Source organism: Peromyscus leucopus, chromosome 2, assembly GCF_004664715.2.
Source record: "Peromyscus leucopus breed LL Stock chromosome 2, UCI_PerLeu_2.1, whole genome shotgun sequence".
NCBI classification, from domain to species: Eukaryota; Metazoa; Chordata; class Mammalia; order Rodentia; family Cricetidae; genus Peromyscus; species Peromyscus leucopus.
This window is the reverse complement of record NC_051064.1, coordinates 122277965-122296683: the sequence shown is the minus strand read 5'-3', so window position 1 is coordinate 122296683 and position 18719 is coordinate 122277965. Positions and strand designations below refer to the sequence as shown.

General features: G+C 44.9%; 1 protein-coding gene across 1 annotated transcript in view; it reads left to right on the top strand.

The window, feature by feature from the left end:
• The first annotated feature begins 289 nt into the window (after window positions 1–289).
• The window catches only part of Ctps1 (CTP synthase 1), a 30865-nt gene continuing 12435 nt past the window's right edge, over window positions 290–18719 (top strand). The window contains exons 1-9 of the mRNA XM_028886439.2: window positions 290–429; window positions 3877–4055; window positions 5879–6049; window positions 9095–9195; window positions 9980–10096; window positions 12947–13030; window positions 13490–13570; window positions 14541–14692; window positions 16426–16558. Of these exons, the coding sequence (XP_028742272.1) occupies window positions 3890–4055; window positions 5879–6049; window positions 9095–9195; window positions 9980–10096; window positions 12947–13030; window positions 13490–13570; window positions 14541–14692; window positions 16426–16558 (1005 nt within the window). The 5' untranslated portion in view covers window positions 290–429; window positions 3877–3889. The remainder of the gene's footprint in view (window positions 430–3876; window positions 4056–5878; window positions 6050–9094; window positions 9196–9979; window positions 10097–12946; window positions 13031–13489; window positions 13571–14540; window positions 14693–16425; window positions 16559–18719) is intronic.

The following is an 18719-nucleotide window of genomic DNA, read 5'->3' as shown; positions in this document are numbered from 1 at the left end:
CCACGACACGGCCTGGCCCGCAGCCCGGGGGAAGGCGGCCGGCGAGGGCGTCCCCCGGCTATGGTGGGACGAGGCGAAGGCCCTCCGTGCTCGGGTTAGAAGGGAGTCACACTGCAGCCTCCACACCTCGGGCGAGGAGGCCACTGACACCCACCGTCCCCGAGGCCCACCCGCGGCGACCACACAACACGCCACGCAGGGGGTGGGGTGGTGGCAGTGGTGGTGCGGGGGGCGCCTCCGCGCATGCGCGCCCTGGCCCCACCCCCCGGGCCCGCCCCACCCCGCCCTCTTGCGTGCGCACCGCCTCGAGCCCGCCTCTCCGAAAGACGGCTGGCGCATGCGGGCCCGGCCGAGCACTGGCTGCCGGAGCCGCACCGAGCGCGCGTCGGCGTAGTTGTGGCGGGCGCGAGACTCTGAGGCCGGCCGCAGGTAGGCTGACTTCAGGGATGCCGGAGGTAGGGCTCCGGGTGCAGGAGCCCGTGGCGCCGACAGAACCCCCGGCCGCGGACGGCCACGCCGCCGGGGTGATCTACGCCGCTCCTCACCAATCAGGGGAGAGGCGTCCCGGCGGCCTGCCCAATGGGCTGCATCTCTAACGGGAGTGGGGCGGGCAGTCCCGGAACGCGAGGTGCCGGCTCCCGCGCGCGGGCCGCGTGGCCCGGCTGAGGAGAGGGGGCCGACCCGGGAGGCCCCTCTGGGCAGCCGGGCGTGGTGTGGTGGAGAGCGCCGGAGGCCGAAGGCCGCCGCGGAGGGGCCTCCCTGGGCCTCCGCCCGTGGTGGGGGCCGGGCCGGCGGCCTGGTGAAGCCTTCCGGCCCGACCCCGCGGGAGGAAGGGGCTTGTAGGCTCGCTGGGCCTCACGGCCCACACCGCCCAGCCGCTGTCGATCTTCGCAGTCCGGGGCGAAGATGCTGGCGGTCTGGAGTTGGCTGCGTCAGCGTGGCTCACTTACGTCCACGATCATGATTTGGAATCCTCAGCAGCCCGGTTGACACCGGGGCTGCGGTGGTTGTCGTCCTGCTTTTTACGGTGGTGCGAACCCAGGCATCAGGCACCTCGGGCTGGATTGAGGGCTCAGCACGTCGGCGTTGGGTTCTGAGCTTAGTTTCACAACTTCAATTAAAAAAAAAAAAAACTTTCAAGTTTTTCATCTTTGAATTTCTTTGGTGCATCTTGCTCCATGTTGCTCCTGTACTTGAAAACCTTTTGTGTCTTTTCATCTCCAGGAAAAAGTTCAGCGTGAACATTCAACTTCGCCCATGAGTTGGCCTTTTGCCCGACCCATCCCTTGCCCGCATCCCTTGCCCCCATCCGCTTTACTTGGTGCATCCTCTGCGCTCACCTGCTTGTTCACGCTTTGCGGTTCCTTAGCTTGGTTCAGCCAGTCTTTAAGGCCCATTGCAAGGCAGGTCTTCAAAACAACCCCTGGATCCTGCCTGACTTCAGGTCGTCTCTCCCTGTCCTCCCAAGGGCCCCAGTAGGTTACCTTGGTCTTGGCACTGAAAGATGGGCTTTCTTATTTCCCTTTTAGAGCCTTGGTATGTTCTCTCTGTTTCCTTTCATCAAACCCTGTTAACTTATTTATTTTTGAATGTTTTAAACTAGACTGCTAGCAATTTGAAGTATGGACCCTAATCCGACTTATTTTTGTGGTTCCCCCAGCATGAGTAACTCTCCTATGGTAGGTAGTCTGTAAATGTTAGGGAATGGGTCCTCTCCAACTGGATCTTTGTAGTTGTTGGAATATTTTTTTGCAAGTCACTGTGGGATACTGCCAGGATCTTCTCTAGAGAGAGAGGTCCACCCTCCTTGAGTAAAGCTGGGGCAAGGCGAGGCGATTCTTGCAGTAGTAACCTGTTCTGAACTCATTCAGAGTGGCTGAGGAATCTGTAGGAACATCAGAAATATGCTCAGTGTGTCTAGTCTATAAGCTTAGTAAGGTGCACCAGGTTAGGACATCTAAAATATAGCCAAGTTTGGTATACATGCGATAATAAGGAACCATTCAATTATGAGGTGACAGAGTATTTCTGCCAAACAATAAGCACTTAGTTTGAGGCAACTATATATTGTATACCCTTTTGGGATCACAATCTGCATTAATGCACTGAACACTCTTGAAGGTTATGGGTTGAAGATTAGTCAGCATTACTTTTGATTTTTCTGCCCATAAGGTCTCCTTCCCCTTTTGAGATAGGGTCTCCATATGTATGTAGATCAGAGTGTCTTCAAACTTGGGGCAGCCCTCCTTCCTCTTCCCAAGTGCCCTTTTCTTTACAGGCACCACACCCAGTCAAACCCTTTTTGGAAAACCAGATTGCATTTTGCAGAAACATACTTTTTTTTTTTTTTGAGACAGGGTTTCTCTGTGTAGCTTTGCGCCTTTCCTGGAACTCACTTGGTAGCCCAGGCTGGCCTTGAACTCACAGCGATCCACCTGGCTCTGCCTCCCGAGTGCTGGGATTAAAGGCGTGTGCCACCACCGCCCGGCCGATAGATACCTGTTTTCTGACGGATGGTCTTAGGCGAGACCTGTGAAAGGGTCGGGTCGTTCCACCCTCAAGGGGTCGTAACCCGGAGGTTGAGAACTGCTGTTCTAAGGTGAGGGTTTTGACTTTAGAAAAGTGTACAAATCCCTGTGAGGGTTTTTTTTTTTTTTTTCCTTCGAGACAGGGTTTCTCTGTGTAGCTTTGCGCCTTTCCTGGAGCTCACTTGGTAGCCCAGGCTGGCCTCGAACTCACAGAGATCCGCCTGGCTCTGCCTCCCGAGTGCTGGGATTAAAGGCGTGCGCCACCAACGCCCGGCTAGAAACATACTTTTGAAACATTGCAGCAGAGGATAGAAAAAGCAGGATAGCTTGCCTTACTGTTTGAGGGGAAAGGTATTTCAAGCATTATGATTTCCTTGCCAAGTGTTTATTTCTGTTCCTAGGAGGAGTGGGGCTGGGGACATTCTTCCAGCAGAACTTCCCTTTCCTTACCCCTTAGCTTATTTTTGTTTTAATTTGGCTTCACACAGAGGGTTTCTAGAGGAGGAAAGTGTCTTTGTGCTAAAGTAGGCATTTCCTGCCATTTGGTGACTGCATTTTCTCTTCTTGGTTACATTTGGTTTGCTGACCAAGGTGGTCTCCCAAGCTGGGGACTGGTGATAAATCTTTAGATAGGTCACTATCTCATTGCCTGTTGACTCTGCCATCCTCGAATCCACCTTACTTGTCTCAAGTATTACCACCTGCCACTACCTTATTAATCTCTGTGTTTAATGTGATCTCTGTTGGACTCCTCTGTTCAGTGTGTGCTTCAGACTCGGTTATTTCACAAGTTCCATTTCCTTCAGCCTGTATCATCTCTTTAAGGCATACCTGGGAGAGACTGCTGCCAAGAAGCAGTTTATTGAAGTACAGATGAGAACTACATGTAATTGAAGGAACTGGGAGGTTTTGTATGACTTCTTTTAAATGCTTAACAGTTCTTTTCTGTTGGTCAGTCTTCTAGAACTTAGAGGAGCTTTGTTCTCTGTGTGAGATACACTATAGTTTAGCCAAAAACATTCTTTCTTTCAAGGAGAATTGGAATGCTCTTTCAAGATGGTGTCCCTGTCCCCCCCCCCCATATTGAGACACTTTGCATGGGTATCTCAGTGTCTGGTAGTGATACTGGTTAACTGGCTATGAAACTTTGTCTGAAAGATGTATGCATATAAATATGTGTAGTGTAGCCGGGCGGTGTTGGTGCATGCCTTTAATCCTAGCCCTCGGGAGGCCAGCCTGGTCTACAGAGCGAGATCCAGGACAGGCACCAAAGCTACACAGAGAAACCCTGTCTTGAAAAATCAAAAACAAACAAATGTGTGTATTTATATGTAAATTTCCCTTCTAGGTTAAAAAGAAAAATGAAGTACATTCTAGTTACTGGTGGTGTTATATCAGGAATTGGAAAAGGAGTCATTGCCAGTAGTGTGGGCACAATACTCAAGTCATGTGGCTTACATGTAACATCAATTAAAATTGACCCCTACATTAACATTGATGCAGGAACATTCTCTCCTTATGAACATGGTAAGCAAACTGTATTTTTCCCTTTTCTAAGTAGTAACTGTGTCTGTGGAAGAATATGCTAGCTCTTGGGGATTAGGTGTACATCTTGCATAACTTCCATTTCCTGCCTTCTGGAATGGTCCTTAGTGTAACAGAATGATGCTTTCCCCCCTCAGATTAAAAGGAAGCAGCTATCTTAATAGATAACTCATTGTTTAGAATCAAAGAGTTTCTATAATAGATGTGAAATGGGGCCAGGTGGCAGTGGTGGCAGCTGAATGAAAATTTTTCATTTCATTTGAAAAATGGAATATATTTGAGAAGACGAAATATGCTGTTTCTGTAGAAATTGTGTGAGTAGGTAGAAGCTGTAAGGGAGTGAGTGCTTTTGGCCCTATCATAACAAGTGTCCTTCAAACAGAGAGGGCTGTTGTATAGGGACCTAGCAACAGGCAGGTCCTAGACTTAAAGGGTGGTTAAGCTTGGGATTCTGTTTTGCTACTGGAGTTTGTATAATATTTATAATGAGGATCTTTTGAAGTGAGTGAAAGGTGAAACTGAATAAGAGTGGAAAATAATATTCTGCTTCTTTGTTAATGAATGCCTTTTTATAGTGTGATGAATGAGTGGCCTGTCCAATACTCTTTGTTTAAAATGGAGAAGCAATGTTACAGCATACCTTAAAGCTGAGTCTGGTGGCATAGGCCTGTAGTGGTAATCTAGCATTTAAGGAGGCTGAGACAGGAGGATTGCAAGTTTGAGGCCAGCGTGGACTAACTACATAATGAGCTCAAGGCCAACCTGAGCTACTTGTTGAAGGCTAGCTAAGATTACGTAGCAAGACCCCGTCAAACAGCGGAACTCAGTAAGACCCTGTGCCTTCAAGTTTGGTTTCTAGTGTTGAAATAAAAATCTGTAAGGATATACTGCCATTAGTAATAAGTAGCATCAGAAGATCCATATATTAGGGGGATTTTTGTTTTCTCAGTTCTACGGGATTGGACCCAGGGCTTTGTGCATGCTAGCACTGCACACCCACCTTTGGAGGCATTTCAGTAGAAAGTTTTGAGCAGAGGATGGGTTCTCTCTCTGAAGGGTGAGATGATACTGTTTGTTGAGTTTGTTCCCTATTTTGATGGTGGGAATAAATCATTCCAGGCAGCATTTCCACCACGAAGTTGCAAAGAATAAATGTGAAAGGAACGAGGCAACTTGGGCTGCTGAATAACTGCTTAGAACTAAAGTGTAGCTCAGAAGCTGGCTTATGAAATCAATAGAGCCTTTCTTGTATATGTTATAGGAGTTTCAAATCCGTCCTGCATCTGTTGTTCTTGAACATTTTTTGCTTGGGTAGGTCTTTTGTTCAAGATACTGTATTACTGTAAAGTCCCTTGACCCACACCTTTATGGCTGGGCTTTCCCTCCATTGCATGCTGTTTAACTGTTCCCAATAAAGAGTGAATTCAGAGCCGGGCGGTGGTGGCGCACGCCTTTAATCCCAGCACTCGGGAGGCAGAGCCAGGTGGATCTCTGTGAGTTCGAGACCAGCCTGGGCTACCAAGTGAGTTCCAGGAAAAGGCGCAAAGCTACACAGAGAAACCCTGTCTGGAAAAACAAAAAAGAAAAAAAAAAAAGAGTGAATTCAGGCTAGAAGCATGAAGCACTCTTTTGGAGAATAATTGGCAGTTGTGTTTGTGGCATTTAATTTCCTAGAAATTATGTCCTTGCTTTGTAATCAGGTTATACAGACTTTGTTCCATCTGAATGTTTATATTTCAAGATTGAAGTTGCACCATTGCTAATGTGTTTTTCATTTCCTTGAACATGTTCATTCTTCACTGAAGGAGAAGTCTTTGTGCTGGATGATGGTGGAGAAGTTGACCTTGACTTGGGAAATTATGAGCGGTTCCTTGATATCCGCCTCACCAAGGACAATAATCTGACCACAGGGAAGATATACCAGCATGTCATTAACAAGGAGCGCAAAGGAGATTACTTGGGGAAAACTGTCCAGGGTAAGATTAAATTTACCTTTTAGGCAGAAACTATTAACCAATTTAATTTGTTTTGAGTATAAAAATTTGTTTTTATGTGATTTCAGTTTTTTGTCAAAGTGTTATTACCAGAATACCCTTTCAGTTGAAAATTCAGAATTGTATGGTTGTTCACTCAAAAAGTCACTTGAGAAGGCTGCTGTTGCTCCAGTAATGACATAGGTGTTGTCAGTCAGCGAGGTGATGGGGTTGGAGTCCAGAGAGCTGTTGCTCTTACATGCTGAGCAGTGACGGAAGCTTCACTGGGGCATTGTGCCTGGGGCCTCGTGGAAATGAGGAGGAAATGCGCTTCCACTGCATATGTTGGTTTTTCAGGCTTTTCATCTGTGTCATGTAGGCTGGTGGGAGTCTGAGAAGTGGGCTTCTGGGTTTTACCAGCTCAACAACAAGACATCTGTTGGCTGTTGGGCAAAGTGTTCCCTGCATTGAAAAGGTGGCATTGGGACACCATTGGTCTAGTGGGTTGACAGTATGCTAGTTTGGACCTTTGCTTTTCTGAGTTACAAGAGCAGATTTGCATTTGATTTGCCTTTGCTGCACTGAGAACTAAGGTTCAGCCTGGCTCTGGCCTGGGGCTGCCCTGGCCAGATTCTGGTCTAATCATTTCATAATTTGGGGCTTAGCTCTGTTGCTTACTAGCCCTACAAACACAGGAAGGAAAATTCTATACCCCTTTGAGATGTGGTTTCCTTTTCTGTAAAATAGGTGGTAAAGGCTTCTGCTTGAGCTGTTAAGAGTTAAAAGGCTACGGCCGGGCGGTGGTGGCGCATGCCTTTAATCCCAGCACTCGGGAGGCAGAGCCAGGCGGATCTCTGTGAGTTCGAGGCCAGCCTGGGCTACCAAGTGAGCTCCAGGAAAGGCGCAAAGCTACACAGAGAAACCCTGTCTCGAAAAACCAAAAAAAAAAAAAAAAAAAAAAGAGTTAAAAGGCTACATCAGTATGGTGCTGCTCCACCTTCCTGACAGAGAGAGGGTCTGTTGTGAATTAAGGTTTTGTTGGTTGTGCAGTATGTTGTTCTGGTGTGCTTGTTCCTTTGCTTGTCATCATGAAATGTCCACTCACTGTGGTCAGACCCTTAACTGGTGCTCAGCATATGTGATAAAGAGATCATTGACGTCCTCATATTAGTTGGCTGTGGGACAGACAGAAAACAAATTAAATGAGATGTCTGATAAGAGTGTGACAGAAATAGAGCAAGGCTGGAAAGCATGAGTGGGAACGCTACTCTGGAAGGTGCCTAGGGCTCTCTAGGAGAGAACTTGAGCTTAGAGCCAGTCAAGAAGAGTGAAGGAGGGGCAGAGGTACATGTAGTGTGGTTGCTAAGAGGAGAGAGGTGCTCAGCGCTTAAGAAAGAGCACTGACTGATGTTCCAGAGGACGTGGGTTCAGTTCCCAGGCCGTCTGGTGTCTGATCACACCAGGATTTTTTTTAAAAAAAGAAACCACGTGACCCCTCTCCCTTTCCTTTTAAGAGGTCATGTAGGAAGAAGCACAGCCTCATTGGACTGTACAGCTCAATGTCATGGGTGGAGCAAATACCACTACAGGTACACAGACCCCAGACTACAGGGATCTGTAGGCAAGGACTAGAGGGAAGCTGCTGTGGTTGAGGCACTATAGTCTGGGGCAACAGAGTGATCACCCAGTGGATCTTGTGTGAGGCTTTCACTGAATGCTAACGAGTTTAAATGTGGAGTAGTGAATTCTGATTAGTGTTTGTAGATCACTTAGCTGCTCTGTGTGATATAGATAATGAATATCTATGCTAGAGGACTGCTGCTTAACCCCAGATCATTCAAGTCACCTTTATACTTTAGGGAATTGCATTCTTGAGTCCAACAACTGTGATTCTAAAAAGTGTCCCACAGTAGCTGGTTATTACTGAGTCCTGGATCCTCCTCTATCTCACAAGACATCCTCACAAGTAGAGGTGTCAATTACACCAAGCTTAAAAAGATAAAGAGGTAATTGACTCAGTGAGCCACAGCTAGTGAGTGGTAACTGAGATTTGGCACTTTGCTGTGTTGTTAGGTCTCTTGCAGTGGATTGTCTGCATTTTGGTAAACTGGAAATGTGATATTTTATTTGTATGTTAATAAATAAAGCTTGCCTGGGGACCAAGGGGAAAAGGCCAGCCATTTTTAAGTAAACAGAGAAGTCAGGCAGCACATGCCTTTAATCCCTTAGCAGGCAGTATCTCTGTGTGTTCAAAGCCACACTAGGGAACAGAGCCAAACGTGACACACACCTTTAATCCCAGTACCAACCATAGAGACCTGGAGGTCTGTACAGACAGACAGACAGACAGACAGAAAATGACAGTTGTGTAGGAAGAGGAAGTGAGGTAGCTGGGCTGAGATAGCCAATGAGAGGGCAGAACAGCAAGGTAATAAAGGTGTGGGTAGACAGGAAGTAACGTGCATTTGGAAGCTGCAGAGTTGGTGAGGTAAAGTTGGCTGGTGGTTTTCCTTATTTCCCTGATCTAAGGCTTTCACCCCTATATTTGGCTCTGTGTTTTTTATTTAATAAGACCATTTAGAAATTCGTCTACATGGAAACGAATGGCACAGGGTTCTGGTAGTCTGTTTGCTTCTGGAAAAGTGTGATGTATGTACCCACTCCCTGCAGCCTTGGCTGAGAGCAGTGGGGTGGTCACAGACAGGGTCTTGTATTCGTGTGTGGCCAGAATAGTAGACTGCACAGGGCAGGTGTTCTGAGGTGCTTAGGGAGCCACTCTTGGCTTCATTCTTTTCACATGGCTTCCAGCAACAACCTAGAAATCTGGAAAGGAGGCCTAGGGAAGTGTGAGCCCAAAGATTTATTGAGTCATTAAAGGCACTTCAAAAGTATTTTTATGATCTTATTGCTTGTTCAGGCAAAAAGTATACCCCATTGCTTATTTATCTAGGCAAAAAAGTGTATCAGTTTGTTTCAACAGTAAATGTATTTGTCTTCAATACTGATTGATAGGCAAGTGTAAGTTACAGGTTTCTTTCTTTTTCTTAGTTGTCCCTCACATCACAGATGCAATCCAGGAGTGGGTGATGAGACAGGCGTTAATACCTGTAGATGAAGATGGCTTGGAACCTCAAGTGTGTGTTATTGAGGTTTGTATGATTCTTGACTGTGTGAACTAGTTCAGACATTCCTCTCCTTAGTCATCAGTAGGACCATGCCCAGTGAAAACTCAACCTTCCATTTCTGTCCATGCAGTGTGCAGCAGCAGGTAGATGGTACACAGGGGAAGCAACATCTTCCCTAATAATGCTCCCTCTCAGTGTTGTGTTGGACCACCTAACACCGTCTCAGAGTGGCTGGACACATTTTTGTCCCTTTCTTGATGTCAGCAGCCCTTTGCTTGCCTCTGGCAGAATTAACCCTGCTAGCTTCTTTTGCTTTGTTTTATTCTACTGTCTGTTCATCCCAGCTCAGAAGTCCCATTCACAGTCTAGTTCCTGGTTTTCCTTCCTTCCTCCCTCCCTCCCTCCCTCCCTCCCTCCCTCCCTCCCTCCCTTCCTTCCTTCCTTCCTCCCCATCTCTTTTTCTTTTTCTTTTTTCCCTTTTTGTTTTGGTGTAGCCCTGGCTGTCCTGGAACTCGCTCTGTATATCATGCTGGCCTCGAACTCACAGATTGGCCTGCCTCTGCCTCCCAAGTGCTGGGATTAAAGGTGTGTACCACCACTACCCGGTTCCTGGTACCTTTCAAACCCAACCTTTTTCTTAAACTGCTGTGGCAATATCTGCAATATTCTTAGAGAAATGAGGAGTATCAACTTTCACCAGAAAGCAGTGTCTGAAGACTGACATTCTACAGGGTTAGGAGTTTGCAGTTACACTGAAATCTGGGCACTGAACAGTAGAGATTCAGTGTTAACCTCTGTGTCCTTTCAGCTTGGTGGCACAGTGGGAGACATTGAAAGCATGCCCTTCATTGAGGCCTTCCGCCAGTTCCAGTTCAAGGTCAAGAGGGAGAACTTTTGTAATATCCATGTCAGTCTGGTTCCTCAGGTAAGGCATATAATTTGGCTATAAGCTTTCAACACTGGAGGTACAAGAAATAAGAAATAAATGGGGCTGGAGAGATGGCTCAGAGGTTAAGAGCACTGGCTGTTCTTCCAAAGGTCCTGAGTTCAATTCCCAGCAACCACATGGTGGCTCACAACCATCTAGGATGAGATCTAGTGCCCTCTTCTGGCCTATAGGCATATGTGCAGACAAAACACTATACATAATAAATAAATCTGAAAAAAAAAGGAAAAAAAAAAGAACTTCTGTGAGTTTATTACAATCACATGCTTTATGTTTATTTATTTGGTGTGTGTAGGGGGGTGGAGAATATATATGTCCATACCTACTGAGCCTTCTTGCCAGTCCATGGTTTGAAAGATTAAATGGAAAAGGTTTGAAAAAATGAATCAGGAAAGTTGTAATAAAGGTGATAGATTGAACATGTATGCTTGTCTTTGCTGTCAAAATCAGAGTGAAATAATTTTTTAAGACAGAAATTCAAAAAAGATAGCATGGAGGTAATTTGGCAGTAATGAAAATAAGGAATTCACAAAGCACACTGACACATAAAAACTGACCGAGCAGCCTTGGGAAGGTACTGCAGCAGGGGGAGCTGAGAAGCCATCCTTTTTTGCCCTGTGGGCCCTCCAGAGGCTCATGGTGGGCATTATCAGGCTCTTCTGGGAGTAGGATGATGATAGACCTCACTGCAAAGGCTGTCCACACCTGTTTGCTTATGTGCCCAGTTAGGCATCTGCGTCTCTTTCTTGCTGTAAGATAGCCCTGGGGAGGGTTTCTTGACAAGCAGACACTGTGGACAGTTGAGGGCAGTGATGCTGAATTATAAACATGCTATGTTGCTGAGATGCTTGCTGTCTTCTACCTGTTGGTTCTCAGAGTCTTCAGAGCCAGGCTGGGCCCCTCCACATGGGAAGCTGAGACTTCTGTTATGTGTGACTAGCCTAGGAGAAGACACTGCTCCTAAGATTCCCCACTCACCAGCCAGTCCCTCATAGGGAATTTCTAGTTTGCTTTTAGATAGGAGTCAGCAGCCTGTAACTATGTGTGCTCAGCAGGAACTGGATGCCATAAGATAGGAACATGAGATAGGCTAGAATTGAAGTTAAGAATTAGATAAAACAGATGAAAGTAAGAAGGAGGGAAGCTGAAGAAATACTCAAAAAGTAGGACAGAGACAGAAAATGGAGAGAAGAGGTAAGAAAGTTAGAGGGTTGGTCCATATATGTTATATATAGCAAGATATCCTGAAAATTAGAAGAGGGAAATGTCTGAACCACAGGTTGTCAGGTTGTGCTTGCGGGCCAAGGGCTATTGATTGGCTCCCCCCGCCCCCAGGTTTATTTACTTATTATGCATATAGTGATCTGTCTGCATGTGTGCCTGCACTCCAGAAGAGGACACTGGATCTCATTCTAGATGGTTGTGAGCCACCATGTGGTTGCTGGGAATTGAATTCAGGGACCTCTGGAGGAAGAACAGTTAATGCTCCTAACCTCTGAGCCATTTCTCTAGCCCCTGATTGGGCTATTTTTTAAAAACAGGCTTGTTTTATTGAAATAAATTTACATTCTTTGCTTGATGTCATCTGTGGCTGCTTTTATACTGAAACAACAAAGTTGAGTATATATGACAAGCCATATCGTCCACAAAGCTCAAAATAATAACAGTAGTGATAATAATGCGCTTTGAGATATATAAAATGTGTCATAATGTAGCTCAGAGTGGCCTGGACTCACAGGTGTAGTCTAGGCTCCTGGCCTTGAACTTTTAACAGTGTTCTTGTCTCAGCCTCCTAAGTGTTCAGGTAATAAGCATGAGCCGTGATGCAAGGCTGAACCCTAAAATAGTTATTATTTGGCTCCTTACAGAGTTTTCTGACTTGATCTGAATGAGGAAACTTCAAGACACAGTTTCTAGATTGGAAGAGCCCATTGAGTGCTAACTACATTGAGTGTAAAATGGCCGGCACTAAGGTTTATAGCTATGAGAGTACAGAATAATGGAGCAGAAGGCCTCAAAGGCCCTCAAGAAAAAAATCAAGTCAGTATGGCCAAACTCAGAACTAGAAGAAAGTGAAACCATTGCATTAAACATTCTTGAGGCAGTGATTCTCAACCTGCCTAATCCTGCAGCCCTTTATAATACAGTTCCTTATGTTGTGGTGACCCCAATCATAACATTATTTGTGCTGCTACTTCATAACTAATTTTACTACTGTTACGAATTGTAATAGAAATACCTATTTTTCTGATGGTCTTAGGTGACCCTGTGAAAAGGCTATGTGACCCCAAAGGGGTCACAACCCACTAAGGGAAGTTTCTTTCAACTGAAAACTAAACCTTACGGATCTGTCTTAAGTGTGTGAAGAGAATAAAGGTATTTTACTATAGACAAAAGTATGGCTTATCCTGAATACTTTAAGTACTCAGGTGTACACAGCTGAAAAGGCCGGCATCATGGGGAAGGAGGGAGAGCTCAGCAGAGCATGCCTTAGACAGTTGCTGAGGTAGCAGTAAAGCAGGGCAGTAGACTTGGGAGTTGACGTGGACTGGGGGCAGAGCTCAATGGCAACCCTGTCCTTAGTGTGGGTAAAGCCCTGGTTCAGTTCTGCCCCAATATAGTTATAAAAAAACCTCATTATTTGTAGGGTTTGGAGAGTCAGAAGACAAGTTGTGTAATACATAGAACCATTTGACTTCATGTGTAACTTCAATAAAAAATCAAGGCTTACTTGTACAATCAAATTCTCTTTTCAGAGGTTTAGAGAAAAGTCAGTGCTTGGAAACTGTCAGAGAAATAAACCACTTTTTTTTTTCTTTTGTAAAACAGCCAAGTTCAACAGGGGAACAGAAGACAAAACCCACCCAGAACAGTGTTCGGGAGCTTAGAGGACTCGGGCTTTCTCCAGACTTGGTAAGGTTTCCCTCAGTGCCTGGTTTTGGTGGTGTCGTTGCCCACATCTAATTAAAATCTGATCTCTGTGGCAGGATGGACATTTGTCAGCAGGCATTTGATAGTGGAGAAAACAGTGCTTTGAGTGGGACTGGAGTTTGTGGTTTTCTTGCAGGCATGTGTGAAGGAAGCCTTGTGCCTCCTGTGTCTTGCTTCTCACAGTCCTTTATTCCTCCCAAGAACATTAAGTCAGTTAGCTCCGGTAGTTTACTGTGTCCCCAGGGCTGTCTCCTGCTCTCCTTGGGTATAGGAGTTTGGGTTTTGAAAAGATAGTGGTATGTTTGTGGATCATGTGCACTGTTGCTTAGAACTGACATTTTCATCCATCTCAGAGCATTTTCTCTATTTTAATTCCAGTTGTGGAAAGCCCTATTTTGATCCTTCCTTCTGCTCCAAGTCCCTTGTTTTCTTAATTGCTAGGTGGTGTGCAGGTGCTCAAACCCTCTTGACACATCCGTGAAAGAGAAAATATCAATGTTCTGCCATGTGGAACCTGAGCAAGTAAGTACATTTCACCCTGGAAATGACTTTTTACTTCTAATTGCCTATAGCCTTGACTGATCCATTTCTTGTTGTTTCACAGTTGGTGACAAAAGACTGTTCCCTAGATCTTAACACAACTTTTCCTTCCTTGGGGTTGTTTTTTGGTGTGCGCGTGCGTGTTATTGATTTCTCTGTAGCCCTGACTGTCCTGGAACTTACTCTAGATCAGGCTGCCTGCCCTTGAACTCACACAGAACTGCCTGTTTCTGCCTCTGCCTCCCAAGTGCTGGGATCAAAGCCGTGCACCACCATCGACCCCCCCCCTTTTTTTTTTAATAACTTCGCTGGTTTCTCACTTCTTGCTGGTCTTCTTTTTCCTACTGTGTAAATCCCCTTCTATTTTCATGTCTTGTATTTGATTTTAAAATCTAGATCCTTTTGGGAGAGAAACCAAGTTCCACTTTAAAATGGCCCGGTACAATGGATTTCAAATTTGACTGCACACTGGGATAAGCTGGGAGCCTCCCACCTCCAGAGACTTGGACCTGAGTGGTCATGGGTACAGCATAGACTTAGAAATTCTTACAAACTCCTTTAGATATTCTCCTGTACAGCTGAGTTTGAGAACCACTGATTTAAGCTATTATATGTCGATTCAGGAACGTTCTCTGTGTGGGCATATTTTTGTTATTTTGAGATAACCTAAGCTGGCCTCCAATTTATGCTTCTCCTGCCTTAGCCTTTTGAGTGCAGGAATTACAGCTATGTACCACCACATCTGGCTCTTTTTAAAGGATTTTTGTATTCATGTTCATAGTAGTCTACCCACTTATTTTCTATTCTTGAATCAGTTGAGAGTTTATTTCTTTCTAGAAAATCACCCTTTTTCTGTTCCAAATTAAAGTTTCCTCCCCTTGAAATCTTGTAGATGTAACCCTAGTTAGTTATTTGTTTTTATTAAATCCCCCCCCCCTCTTTTTTTAAACAGGTGATCTGTGTTCATGATGTTTCGTCCATCTACCGGGTGCCCTTGTTGTTAGAAGAGCAAGGGGTTGTAGACTATTTTCTTCGGAGACTTGACCTTCCTATTGAGAGACAGTCACGAAAAATGCTGATGAAATGGAAAGAGATGGCAGACAGGTTTGTCATTAAGTGGTTCAGAGTGCATGCCTTAGTCTTTTGTAGGGGCTTCACCATGCTGTACTAATGTGTTAGCACTCCTGGTAGAAAAGGTGCTCATAGGAAGAGATGTTCAGAAGGCTAACAAAGGATTTTATAACTAGCATGTAGTTACAACACAGAGGAGGAGGACCTGGCCAGGCTGGGCCTGTTCCCAGGACTCCAGGCAGTGAGTTCAGATTACTACCTTGTGCTGTACTAGCTCTCTTCAGTTCAACAGCACCAACAGCAGCCTAGTGGCAGAGGGGTGCACGTATTCCCAGAGCCCAAGGGAATGCTGGCCTTGACTGCAGCACTCCTGAGTCCTATCACTGCTATCTAAGCTGTGTTTGGGAACATGCCATTCACTCAGCTGGAATGGGCCGAGCAGGGGTGGACTGCTGCCACCTTGTCCTGAAGCTGAGGTTGTCTCATTGCTGAGACATTAACTCAGGACCTAGAGCAGGGCGAGTCCAGTTGAAGTTGGAAAATCACTGTGATGACAATGTAAGCACACACAGGGAGTGGAGTGCTCGACTGCTTTCACTTGGACAGTTTCTTTTTTGGTTTTTGGCCATTTATGTGAATATCTTTTGTGTCCATTTGCATGTAGCTATAAAAGTAGCCTGTAGTTTTTAATGGTCTTTTTTTATAAAACATGAAACATTGTTAGTCTGTTACTGTCTTAGTTAGGGTTTCTGTTGCTGTGAAGAGATACCGTGACTATAGCAACTCTTATAAAGGAAAACATTTAATTGGGGCTGCCTTACAGTTAAGAGGTTTAGTTTATTGTCATCATGGTGGAAAGCATGGCGGCACACAAGCAGACATGGGTGCTGCCGAGTTCTACATCCGGATCCTAAGGCAGCAGGAAGAGACTGAGACACTGGACCTACCTTGAGCATCTGAAAATTCAAAGCCTGTCCCCAAGGACACACTTCTTCTAACAATGCCATACCTACTCCAACAAGGCCGTATCTCCTAATAGTGCCACTCCATATGAACCGATGGTGGCCATTTTCTTTCAAACCACCACAGTTATTATGCTTTAAAGTGGAAAATTTCTTTTAAAGATTTATTTATTTATTATGTATACAGCATGTATGACCAGAAGAGGGCACCAGACCTTATTACAGATGGTTGTGAGCCACCATGTGGTTGCTGGGAATTGAACTCAGGACCTCTGGAAGAGTAGTTGGTGCTCTTAACCTCTAAGCCATTTCTCCAGCCCTAAAGTGGAAATTTTTGATGAGTATGGACAGACATTTCCTTTGTGACTGTACCATTATTTATTTGACTTATCACATTAACTCTTACGAATTGTTTGTTCATTTTTTTTGCCCTTTGAATTTTTTTTTTTAAATGACATTTTGTTATGTTTGTGTGCATGAGTGTGTGTATGCCACAGTATATATGTGGTCAGAGGACAACTTGTTGGGGTTCTGTTTTTTCTTTCCATTGTGGGTTCTGGGTATGGATCTCAGATGATAGGGCTTGTGTGGCAAGTGCTTTTCCCCATTGAGCCATCTCATTAACTCCAGTCATACTCTTTCCAGTCCTGCTCTTTTGATCTGAGGGTCCTTTTGTTCTGTGCACAGTACTGAGGTGATACTCTGTATCATCTTGCCAGGCATGTTTCCTCCTTCTGCAGAAGTAATTTTAGTCTCATGATGGTGTGGACGTTGCAAGTAACTGTCTTGACCCTTATTTGCTAGATATGATCGCTTGCTGGAGACCTGCTCTATCGCTCTTGTGGGCAAATACACCAAATTCTCAGACTCGTATGCCTCTGTCATTAAAGCTCTAGAGCATTCTGCATTGGCTATTAACCACAAGTTGGAGATCAAGGTAAGGAAGGGTGGTGTAAGTACAACCAAGGAGTAAATGGAAATAGCTTGTGTGTGTGTTTTATATGTGTGTGTGTGTCTGTGTGTGTGTGTGTGTATGTATATATAATTATTATTAAAATTATATGTGGGTGCTTGTGTGTGTGCTGTGGCACATGTAGAGGTCAGAAGACAATTTATAGAAGTCAGTTTTTTTTCTTCCACAATGTGGGTTCTAGGGGTTAAACTAGGTTATCAGGCTTGACAACAAATACCTTTATCCACGAACCTTTATCCACAAATCATCTTGAAGATTCAAGCCTTGTGATCTTGTAGATATCCCATGCCTAACTGCTTTATGGTTTTTGGACCTCTGCATTCATTTTTAGGGGTAAGAAAGATTCATGTTGGTTTCTGGCTCCAAGGAGACACCAGAGTATTTACCAGAAATAATGAAAGGGCCTTAGTGCACGGATCTGAGTGTCAGTCCCCGTGGAATGGGAGGCCTTGATGGAGATAGGCATAGTGCCCAGCTGATGATGCTGCCTAAGACCCCTGAGCTGCTCTGGTGCAATGTCAGTACATGTTCCCATCAAGTGTCATGGTTAAGGGCACAGACTCCAGAGCCTGGGGTGCTGGCTCTGTTGCCCAAGTGCTCTGTGATCTTAGATATGTTAACCTCTTCTGCCTATGTTTCCTTTAAAAGGGATTGGGATAGCCCTTCCTCCTTGGTTAAGAACTAAATTATTTACTGGGAACTGCTGAGATTGAGTCTGTTATATAGTAACTGCTAGATGTAATCACTTCCTTTGGAAGTCAGTTGGTCCATTTAGAGCTCTTGTTCCTATTGCACTGGCTGGAGCTTTTCAGGAGATGGAGGAGAGGGGAGTGGGAGGTTGGTGCCAAGGGGCCCATGTAGCTGTGCCCATGGTTGGTGTTGTGGTTTGCCGCCTCCTTCACACAGTTCTCTGTGATGATTGAGTTACTGTGTACCTGCAGATAGGTTCCCAGAGAGTGACCTGGTGTATGTGTTAAGAAATGGAAGATCCCATTTTACTATCTTTAATATCTTGACTCCTTTGGTGGTTTTTTTTTTTTTGTTTTTTGTTTTTTGTTTTTTTGCTAGTTCTTTTCATCATTGATTTATTTTATCTATTTGAGATTAGCTTGTGGCCACAATGTGTTCCATGGTGGAGGTTGAGAGAAGAATCAAGAATTAAATACTCCAGCTTTTTAGGAATGCTGAGACTCTCAGACATAGAACACCTAGGAAAGAGGATTACTTGCCTTGGTAGATACATGAGAGAGGAAGGCCTGTGGAGGTTGAAAGGGGTTGGGAAGGCAGAGGGAAGGAAGGATGTCCAAAGGCCTGGGGATATAGAACAGTTCAATTCAGTGTGACCTAGAGAGGGTCTGTAGATAGTAGTGAGGACATGAACTGGGTCAACACAGAGGTTTGGGGAAGTAACTGCAAGATATTAGACAGGGGAAATTAGGAACAGTAGCAAAAAGAACTTTATCTTTAAAATATCCAAAAGACTTGAAGAGAGGATTCTACAAGAAATAAACCGGGTATAATCTGAGCAGTTTTCAGGTAAAGCAAAATTGGGGTGAATCAAGGTAAGATCAGAACTTCAAGGTCATTTTCAGCTACATTGTATTAGAATCTAACAATGCTAAAATGCTTATATCTTATTGTTTATAAGTTATACTTTGATTTGGATTTGAATCCAACCTAGAATATATGAGACCTGTCTCAAAAAGGAAGGGGGAGAGACAAGGAAAGAAACTGTAAAATAACATGATTGTGGAGAGATTCTTAGCACTTGGTTTTCACAGAAATAACTGCAAATGAATCCCAGTGGGCTGGCAGCACATACCCAATAAGGGTGACTGAGAGGACAAGGGGTCCTTGTGCTTTGCTGCCAGGAAAATGTGTTAAAAGTGCAGTGCTTTGGAAAGCAGCCCGACAGTTTCATGTAAAAGTGGAATAGTATTATGGCCTTATACTTTCATGGCATAGTATTTACTCAAGAGAAGTGGAAATGTTTCGGGCTGAGGAGGTAGCTCAGTTGGTAGAGTGCTTGGTTACCTAGCATTCAATAAACCCCTGTGTTCGGTTCCCAGCACCACATAAAACTTTGCATGGTGCTGCATGCCTGTAATCTTGGTACTTGGGAAGT